The sequence below is a fragment of the Ananas comosus genome, unplaced genomic scaffold, assembly GCF_001540865.1.
Source record: "Ananas comosus cultivar F153 unplaced genomic scaffold, ASM154086v1, whole genome shotgun sequence".
NCBI lineage: Eukaryota > Viridiplantae > Streptophyta > Magnoliopsida > Poales > Bromeliaceae > Ananas > Ananas comosus.
The window spans coordinates 99,253-109,795 of NW_017893340.1; the positions used below are offsets into that span (position 1 = coordinate 99,253).

Consider the following 10,543-nt stretch of genomic DNA (forward strand, 5'->3'; position numbering starts at 1 on the left):
ACTAGGATAGCATGAGGATTGGGTCTTGTGACATAGAATCCTATAGCGGCATAAAGAGCCGAACTTGGACATAGCCTAGTAGAGTGGCATCGAACTAGTGTGGTAGAAGCACTATGACATGAACGAGTGGCATGTAGAATAATTGAGACATTTACTACAATGACTAAACGAGTGGCATTAAGTCTAGTGTAGTAAACTCGACATGAATCTAGGGATAGTAGAGGTCCCAACATTGATTATATATCATGACTGTGCAGCAGAGGCACATTGACCCTAGTAGACGGTATCCTCTTGAGAGGATTGGATCATATTCACTAGTCTGTTTTCGCTGTCGGTGGTCGCTCCACCGTGGCACGAGTCTCCGGAGTACTTCACTAGGGGCAGACGTAGTTGTCCCGCAGACGGTCTCGGTGTGCGAGTGCAGCTTCTCCTCACCTATGAGATTGAGAGTGAGTCGAGGGTTTATCCTACGGTTAACCAAGTAGATTGGGTAATAAATATGAGATGCATAGACTTTTATATACTCATGACATGATACTAGCATGATAGTAGTTGTTGCATGCATTATTATTATTGATGGCATGATAGAATAGTTGCAGTTCATTTTTATATATCTATCTATCTCTCTATCTGTGCCAGCTTAGACCTAGTGGAAAAACCGGCGGCGTCGGCGGCCGAACCCACTGGGAACTATATTTACATAGTTCTCACCCCGTGTGGTTTTGGGGTACAGGTACACATAGAGGCGAGCCGAGAGAGGACCGCGGCAAGGGCATAGCGCCCTAAGTGAGCCTAGTTAGTAGTTTTTCCTTTATGCATTAGAGTACCCTCGTGTACTAGATGATGTTTTGGATAGTCATTGGAGAGCTACTTGTATTTTGAGGAAAAACATGTATTTACATTTTGGAAGATGGAAATGTAATATATTCAAATGATGTAAATGTTGAATGGATGTAATAGTTAGACTATCTCTCTTTATACACTTGTATTTTACTTGTGGTTCTTGCCCTTAGTTACTTGGCACTTGTGTGCCTTAGTCGATCATGTATGTATTGAATTTATTCTCCTGGGCAAATTCTTGTACATGATCTGGTTGTTTGGCCTTGGGCGGACATGAGAGATGCTGTCCGTTTGGCGGTCCGTCCGGCGCGACCGAACCGTGCCAAATTGGTAGTGGATTCGGGGCGGGGCGTGACATCTTACTAAGAAAGTGGAGGTGGGAATGAAGAGGATTTTGGAGAAGCTAGGCTGTAGGCATGACGACTTATTTCCTACTCAGCCTACCTACACTACTTAACACGAGGTCTACGTCGAGACATCCACTCATTCCACCATCCAGTGGTGCTCCTGAGGCTGTGGGATCTGGAGCTGGAGCAGGAGATGATGATGATGATGATCATGACGAGGACACTGAGTGACTTCTTCCTCGAGCTCTGTTTTTCTACTTTGCTTTTTAGGACGATATTTAGTTTAGTTGTGCTTGTTGCTTTACTTTGCTTTTGCATTTATTTGCTTTTAGGCCTGTAACTATGACATGACTACTCTTATGCTTTCTAGAAAGTGTACCGGTAATTTTCGGAAAAACTTTCTAATCCGATTTTAATTGATTCTAAAGTCTATAAATAAGCTATTGGGGTTCTCTAACAGATGAAGAACCACGAAAATACATGTTTGAGAAACCCTAGAGGCTCGGATTTCATCTAAAACCTATTTTCTACATATTAGCCTCTTTTAGGTCAAATCGAGATATTGGAATTTCATATCTATATGTCGATTTGATCTTCGCTTCGCTTGGAGATCTCTTTCCTGTTTTTCATCGATACTCTAAGCGAAGGATCACCGTACGCATGATGTTCTTCATGACGGCGTCGTGGATTCGGCGCGATTGACGGCGGTTCGTGGATTCGGATCGTGAGCTTCGTGGATTCGGAGTAGAGGTGTTTCGTGGATTCGGAGCGAGGCGTTCGTGGATTCGAACGTGAGGGCGTGGACAACCCGGAGGATTGCGCAAGATTCGTAAGAGGTTAAGAGAGGTCGAGTCCGTGGAGTCGGTAATCACCTTGTAATCTTTTCTCTTAGTGAATTGTTTTTTCGCGTATTGGTCCTGTGGGTTTTTCTCCAAGTTGGAGTTTTCCCACGTAAATCTCGGTGTGATTTTTATTTTCCGCACTTACTTTTATCGCATTGAGATTTGTGGTTTATGGCTATTACACCTATTCACCCTCCTCTAGGTGTTAGATACAATCTAGATAAATCCTTGGGCTACCCCAAAACTTTCAGCTCCCACTTGCTGGAGCTTCATGCTCTATAAATTCATCAATTTCTCTACTCAATTCCCTTTTAATTTTCCTTCCCAAGCTCTCAATCCTTATCTTTTTTTCCTTTTCTCTTCCTTTCCCTCTCTCTCTCATACGTATAGGATGAAGGGGATGATAAGGATAGAGAAGATCCCTGCATACGCACCATGGTTGGGATGAAGATAAGGCTAAACACAATTGCACATAACCCCCTTACTATTGCTGAAATTTCTTTCTTTAATACGGTTCCTAATTCAGAATCTGAAAACCTATTGCCGGAGCTTCCGTTTTTGCTCAAATTTGACAGTCAGGCTCGATTTCACCTACTGAGAAGAAATATATCTTAACTTTTCAGTTTGGACCATATTTGGTCACCGAAAGCTCTACCGAACTGTAATCTCTAGCAGATAGAAATCGGATTTTATTTTTCACCTTCCGGGTGTCAGAATGACATGAAACTTTAAATCTAGCCTAATAAAAATAATTCTGACATATTCTCCAGTTTTCATATTTTCTGACACTGCATTTTCTGCTAAAATATCAGCCCTGTTCCTTACAGAAAATTTTAAATCTTCTGTTTTCACTCGAATTTCCGCACAAGTCATTTCCGACTTATATTTTACTTCTTTGAATCCAATAAAAATAGTATTTTACACTTTTTATTTACATCTATTTTTATATTAAAAATCCGGTATATTACAGAAATACTCTACGATCACTAATCACGCGTCTCACGTACCGTCCCTATTAGGACCAGCAATGTCACCTGAAAGAGGATGGGGGGTGAGAACATGTACACATGTGTAACACACTAAATTTTAGCAAATTGCGAGGTTCCAGTGTTAGAATAGCACTACAACAAAAATAATTTTTAGTGGCGACTTTTTGGTGGCGACTTTTTGGTGGCGACAAGCATTGTCGCCACCAATGTATTTAATATGCTGGCGGCATTTATTTGTCGCCGCCGATTCATAGGAAATGGCAGCGACATATAAGAGTCGCCACTGATACGGGATGTTTTGGTGGCGATATATAAGAGTCGCCACCGATACGGAATGCTTTGGCGGCGACATATAAGAGTCACCGCCAAAAAATAGAGTATTAGTGGCGATATTTGTCGCCACCATATCTCCTTATTTACCGCGCCACATCTTCCCTCCTTTTTTTTCAGCACTCACTTACCATTTATTCACAAAGACCAATTTACTCTTACTTACTCTATATATATTGTATAAATAGTGGGGGCATTATTATCAATTTACATTTAAAAACATTAAAAAATCTTACCTTTTGTCTCTAGCCCATCTCACTTTTCTCTCTCTCTCAGTTACTACCTAGCTTTTCGTCCCCTCCGCCTCCGTCACCTGCGGCTCCACGCCTCCACCTGTGGTCTTCATCGGAAGCAAGCCACGCGCCTTCGCCGCCTGCGGCTCCAGCACCCCCACGGGGGGCTTCGCTGCAGGCCAGCCGCACCTCACAGGGGGCTTCGTTGCAGGCCAGCCGCACCTGCGCGTCGCCTCGTCGAGCCGCACCTGCGCGTCGCCTCATCGAGCCGCACCTGCGCGTCCCCTCGTCGAGCCGCAGGTTCAAGCTGCACCTTCGCTGCAGGCGAGCCGCAGGTTCAAGCCGTCACCTGCGCGTTGCCTCGTAGAGCCGCAGGTGACGGCTCAACTGCATCCCCAATTTCATCTCCAGATCCGACCAATCCCAACTCCTCCACCATATAACCCTCCCTCCCTCTCCGTGCCCTAATTTTCTAATCTATTTTTCCCCTTTTTTTTTTCTTTTTTTTAAAAATTAACTGGGGAATCATCCCACCATGCAGATCTACGAGGTGTCATCGTCGTGGTGGAAATCGCTGAAGAATCGTAGGTTGCAGAATTGGGGTAGTAAAAATTACTAAATCACTCTACTCTTTAATATTTCGCCACAGTTTTTTTTTTTTTCCTAATATTTAAACGTTAATAAATGTAGGTGGGGTGGTGCACGAAAAGGGGCTTTTGCCACAGCAACGTGAGAATCCAATTATTTGGTTTTATTTTATTGTATTTTATTTTTTTTGGTTTCATAATTGCTGAAGCACTTTTTACGAACTAGTATATGTCCTCATACATGATTGGTAGAAATATAAGGCTAATAATAGATAATATTCAACCATCAAATTTCAAATTTGTATATATAAGATTGCTTGACAATTTTACACATTAATATGATAGCAGTGTATAGTTAAGATTTTGCAATCAATTTGTTTGCTTTAGTATTGAGAACCACCCTCGAGGGAGAACCACCCTCGAGGTTGACCCACCTGGAGACGGGGACCGCCGCTAGGCCCAGCAGCGCCGGCTCCTTGGCCGTCAAACTGGTCCTCGACGAGCACGGCCAGCTTATCGTCGAGCGGCTACGCGTGTCCCCTGCTTCGACTTCACCTGGAGCGAGGTGAGTTGGAACTTTAAATGTGGTCTCTGGTGTTTCAAATGCACTTTGGATTCTTATGGCTTTTTAGAGATCATAGATCTTACTCCATCTTAGCTCCACAAGTGGAAGTGTGATTTGAGTTGCTTTGATTCTGAACCCAAATAGAATAGGGAAGGATTTGATCCCCATGTTTAAATGTTCTCTGGCCTATTTGGTAATTTATGGCTTCGAATTTAAAGGCATGAGGAGTAGGTTATTAATGATAGTTGCTCTTGCTATTTGAAATAGGCAAAGGTCCAAATGAATCTCTTGTTTCAGGTTGATGTCTGTTTTAGGAAGAAATGAGTTCATTTGTTCCCCTATTTTTGTACTTTTTGGGGAATTATTCGATTCTAAATATTATTGAGTAATTAGAGAATTTAATTGGTCCCATTTCAATATAAAGGACAGGTTTGAAGCATTTCAATATGAACTTGTTCGAAGTAATGAAACAATTTTATGCATATAATACTTGTCTCCTTGACTTAATTTTTATGGAATTGGGGATTTTTTTTCTTCCTTATTTGTTATCAGGTTGAATCCTTCAGTTAGTTGACTTTTTATATGATTTGATTGTCTTGAGCCCCAATTTTTAGTTAGAATTAGTGTCTAGGANGGTGCTTTTACAAGCACCATAGTCGGACTCTACATATCTACTAGTTTATTTTATGTTTTCTTAATACAAGTGGGTTAACCCATTTCTCAAAGGAAAGAAAAAAAAAAGAATTTTATTGTAGGGTGATGTTTCTCATGTTTCCTTTGTCGAAAGCATTTGGTGTTTTCCTGTTTGCTTGTTCTTTGAATGTTCTGTCTTTTGTTATTCTATTAACACTAACTGATTGTTTGCCAATTTGTTCTCCGAATTTGACTCTATGATAGCTTGGCTTCTTACTACAAATTCATTAGCTATACAATTCGCGAAATCTTATTTTTGGTTGTTGATAGGTGCTTGCATTAAGAAATTTGTTTTTCTTTGTTCAGGTGTTGGTTCAACGATAGGTGCAGGGGTCTACGTTCTTGTAGGAACCGTTGCTCGAGAGCACGCGGGACCCGCCCTGACCATCTCCTTTTTAATAGCTGGAATAGCTGCTGCACTCTCAGCCTTTTGTTATGCTGAGCTTGCGAGCCGTTGCCCCTCTGCAGGGAGTGCCTACCACTACTCATACATTTGTGTTGGAGAAGGGTAATTGATTGGCTTGATTTTTGCTGGTTTTAACTCTCTTTTCTTCTCTAGCAAGAAGAAAATTGTGTTATTTACTTAGAAGGAAAAATAGAAAATGATAATTATTGAACCGTGTCTTAATTATTTTAGCGTTGCTTGGTTAATCGGTTGGGCTCTAATACTGGAATATACAATTGGCGGCTCAGCAGTTGCGCGTGGTATATCCCCAAATTTGGTATGTGGATTTCCATTTTCTTTTTCTTCTTTTTATTTCTCAAGTGACTGCATTGTCAGTTGATAATACATCAATACTGTGGTTATTCTCTTTGTGAGTTTTAACTGAGCTTACGTGTTTCTGAAAGTCTAACAGTCCAAATGGTTTATGCAGTTAGCATATAATTTTATATTTTCGAATGCACCTTTCCTTGAATATTCAGTCCACTTTTTCCCCAAACTCTGTGCCGTACAGTTGGAGTCTGAAGAAGTCACTTATTTTGTGTGTTTATTATTTCTCAAATCACCGGATTAAGCTATTGGCTTTCTATTCTCATAGTTTGGCTGGTCTCAAATAATAGGTGTACTGCATATTTATCAAGTCTTTTCTGAAAATCCCAGTAGTCAGATTACATTTCCTGTTATCTGTTCTTAGGGCATTTTGTCCTGGATAGATGATCTGTTGAAGTGCAGTTCAAGAAGAGTTGTTTAGGGATGTGCAAATAGATTTTCTGTTAAAAATTCATTAATACTTAACTTTTCACTAAAGCCAGAATAGAAGCAGCTTTTGCTATTTTCAGGTTGAGTCTCTTTTTGGTTTTTCACTTGAGCCAAAAGATCTAGATTCTAGATGCTTTGATTTATAGCAAGAAGTTGTTTTAGAAGCCGGGCAAAGAGACACGAAATATGGGGGGCGGCAGTTTTCACTATCCAAACAGCCTTTAAGCATGTACTCATGTTCTTGAGTATAGGCAATACTTTTTTTTCCATTTTTTTTGTTTTTTTTTTTGCTTTTTTAAGTCACACTTTAGGATTTAGGCTGTTCTGCAATTTGATGGAATCTTTCTGTATGTTATCGATTGAATAGAAAAGTTGTTTATGTGATCCGTACCTTAGAAGTTGGTTAGCAGATTTGAAAAAGACTCAAGATCTTTTCAGTAGCTAATACTGTTTGTAATTTTGCCCTAACAGTCTATTAAATATCATTTCAGGCCTTGTTTTTCGGAGGACCTGATAGCCTTCCTCCTTTTCTAGCTCGTGCTTACATTCCATGGCTCGATATTGTTGTTGATCCACTGGCCGCTTTTCTTGTATTAATTGTCACTGCACTGCTTTGCGTCGGCATAAAAGAGGTTATTGTTTTGATCCAACTATTCATTTAGTAATTCTTGGTTAATGCTATTATAAACATCACTTGATATCCCTTTTTCTTTAATGCAGAGTTCATTTGTTCAAGCAATTGTCACAACATTAAATGCCTGTGTCATGCTATTTGTGATTATTGCTGGTGGATATATTGGCTTCAAGACTGGATGGGTCGGCTACACTGTTGCTGGAGGGTAATGAGAACTAGGAAACTCTACTAGTTTTTTTCTTTTTAATTTTTTTTGAATTTTTAAAAAAAATTTAATGTAGAAAGTTCTAGCAGTTATTTCATCCTACCTATTCAATTTCCAGGTACTTTCCTTATGGAGTAAATGGAATGCTTGCCGGGTCAGCAACTGTTTTCTTTGCATACATAGGCTTCGATTCAGTTGCTAGCACTGCTGAGGAGGTAATTAATTTGCTTCTAGAACCTCCTAATTGCACTAGAAATTACTTATGTCGTATGCATGATGAGCAACTCTCCTAAATTCATTAAGTGCTGCTTATAGTTTTTCTTAAGTTGCACGAATAATCTCTAAATCTTCACAATATTGCAATTTAACCCCTAAGCTTCCCTTTAAAGTATTTTATTCCTGAAGTTTTGTACATTTCATAATCGCACCGATGATCCTTGTACTTTTGCTGTCCAAAATGACCGTGTTGTTATTCTCATTTGCAGGTAAAAAATCCTCAGCGAGATTTACCATGGGGAATAGGGACCGCACTGTCTATATGTTGTTCCCTCTACATGATGGTGTCAATTGTTATTTGTGGCATAGTACCTTATTTCGCAATGGACCCAGACACTCCTATTTCGTCGGCTTTCTCAAGACACGGGATGCAGTGGGCAATGTTAGTTTCTCTTGTCATTATCTGTTGGTGCTTGTCCTAGTGCTCTGCAGTTCTTGTTTGACCTCTTATTTTGTCATTCAATTATAGGTACATAGTCACAACTGGTGCTGTGCTCGCTCTTTGCTCAACTTTGATGGGTTCTCTTCTCCCTCAGGTATAGTCAATCAAAAAATGCTCCTATAAAAATCTTGCAAAGATAACTTTTTTTTTGGTTGAGAGTAGTATTTATAATTCAGGGACAGATATCTTCGAAATTGATTTGGGGGAAATTATGATTAGATAATTACTATGTTTATTGGACATAGCTCTGGTGCATCCGATTCTTACCTTGTTTTACCGTATCATCTCGTAGTTGCAGTGACTAATCTATTTCTGTCAATCAATCGTTTTGACCACTATCTACTCTAGTATGGCATGCCATCAAATTTATAGATAGGAAAAAATCGCCAGTTCAGTTGTAATTGGCCTCTGTCAAATCCACTATCATGTTTATTAGCTTCTGCAAAATCCTAGTAGTCTTCTACAAAGAGAGTCATTGTTAGCTCAAGGCTAACGAAAACCTCCTGCTGTTTTGGTCTCTCTCTCTCTCAGCCTAGAATACTGATGGCAATGGCTAGAGATGGACTGTTGCCACATTTCTTCTCCGATGTCAACAAACGAACTCAAGTCCCTGTCAAGAGCACAATCTTAACTGGTATCTGTGCTGCTGTCCTAGCTTTCTTCATGGATGTGTCACAATTGGCAGGAATGGTAAGACATTGCTTTAACCCAATCGCTCTATCATGTTTATATATATATTTTCTTCTAGGTTTAGTTCATAGTATGATCCCTAAAGTTTGACCTGTTTTTCTGCTACACCCTGAGTTCCACAATTTAGTCCTTCAAATTTGTTTAGTATAACAGTTATGTCCTTGTGATATTCTAATGATAAAAAGAAGCATCGTGTCAGGCTGTCAGCATCATCTGCTGTTAGGGCTAACCCCAAAAAAAACTGCCATGCCAGTAACTCTAACAACAATGTGGACGTGGTATCTTTTTTCCTTTTGATATTAGACTAACAGAAGGACTTGATTGTTACAAAGTATTAACTTAAAGGAGAAAATTGTTAAAATTGAAACTTTGAGGCTGTAATTGAAAATGAGGATCAAATTATTGTAAAACCTCTTCAACTCCAATAGTATCTTCAATTCCCGAGTACAACCATATATATTTCTGCCATATATATTTCTGTGAGTTGTATTATAACCAAGTTGGCATAACTATTTTGTGCAGGTTAGTGTTGGCACCCTTCTTGCATTCACCATTGTAGCCGTCTCGATCTTGATACTCAGATACGTCCCTCCAGAAGAGGTACCTATGCCATCATCTTTTAGAGAATCAATCGATACGGTGTCATTTCGTAATTCTCAAGAAAACAACAATGAGAAGGCCAAAGATATTACTGGTTTGGAGGACCATAAAAGTGGCACATCTCGTGCAAAGGATGTTGAAGTATCATCTGATTATCCTCTCATTGTAAAGGAAATAGACCAAGGTAATGGCAGCAAAGTATAAATAGCTTCATTCTAATATTTAGGGTGAACTACAAATGGGTGTTGACACATATACCCTTGCAAATGAGACAACCTGCATTAATATTCTTGCAAATTTGGTTATTATGTGCGTCCTGAAAACCTTCTTTAGCTGAGCACATGACCGCTGCTGAGGGATGAATGCAAATAAATACAGTTTTTATGGATGCATTCACATACAAACTTTACATAGGTATCTGTCTGATCTTGCACGTCTGCAGGGGTATATGCAAACAGAAACCATTTAAAAATGTAGTCCTTGGGTCTTTTTTTTTTAATAATCTGGTCCCTGCTGTTTGTTCGTGCGACATATGAGTCCTGTCAATCTACAATCTGAAAAATGCCACATCCGCATCATTGTTAGAGTTTGCTGCTGGAGCCAGCCTTTAGAAAGTGCCGCAGCAATAAACTCTCATATGATGCTGAAACTGTAAATTCTTTCCCCAGACCATAGACCAACAAAGACTTAATTGTTTAGCAGAACAAACCTCGGAGATTAATTTGTTAAAATCAAAACTTTGCGGACATGATTGAAATCAGGGTCAAAATTAAAAGATTGAATTTGTAACTGACCTACTGTTCAGTAAGCGGTGTCTTGAATCTTGCCAAGCTGCTAGCATACATGCATTCTCTATTCACATGCTTTGAGGTAATTTTCTTATGCGCTTTATGTTGCAGACAAGTTGAACAAACAAACACGGCGAAAAAGAGCTGCTTTGAGCATAGCATCTGTTTGTGTAGGAGTTGTAATCCTCACTTCTTCAGCTTCGGCCACCTTTTTGCCTGTGTATGTCCAGCTTTTTTTAACTTCTTATAATAATTTGCTCAAAATGCTTTTTTTTTTTTTT

At 39.6% G+C, this 10,543-nt stretch overlaps 2 protein-coding genes across 2 annotated transcripts; both read left to right on the forward strand.

Annotated features, from left to right (window-relative positions):
- Window positions 1-1,256: 1,256 nt before the first annotated feature.
- On the forward strand, window positions 1,257-5,307 carry LOC109705681. The gene is made up of 7 exons (XM_020226427.1): window positions 1,257-1,414; window positions 1,520-1,523; window positions 3,636-3,956; window positions 4,123-4,183; window positions 4,272-4,310; window positions 4,556-4,733; window positions 5,286-5,307. The coding sequence occupies exons 1-7, from the start codon at window positions 1,257-1,259 to the stop codon at window positions 5,305-5,307; spliced, it is 783 nt and encodes a 260-aa protein (XP_020082016.1).
- A 425-nt stretch (window positions 5,308-5,732) lies between these two features.
- LOC109705682 (cationic amino acid transporter 2, vacuolar-like) lies at window positions 5,733-10,482 on the forward strand (the record flags this gene model as incomplete). Its single annotated transcript, XM_020226428.1, is given in 10 exon segments — window positions 5,733-5,934; window positions 6,064-6,148; window positions 7,119-7,259; window positions 7,348-7,466; window positions 7,585-7,681; window positions 7,952-8,124; window positions 8,212-8,278; window positions 8,716-8,874; window positions 9,397-9,658; window positions 10,374-10,482. Coding segments are annotated over 10 exon segments (1,414 nt in total), but the record flags the coding sequence as incomplete, so codon positions are not given.
- Between the last annotated feature and the right edge of the window lie 61 nt (window positions 10,483-10,543).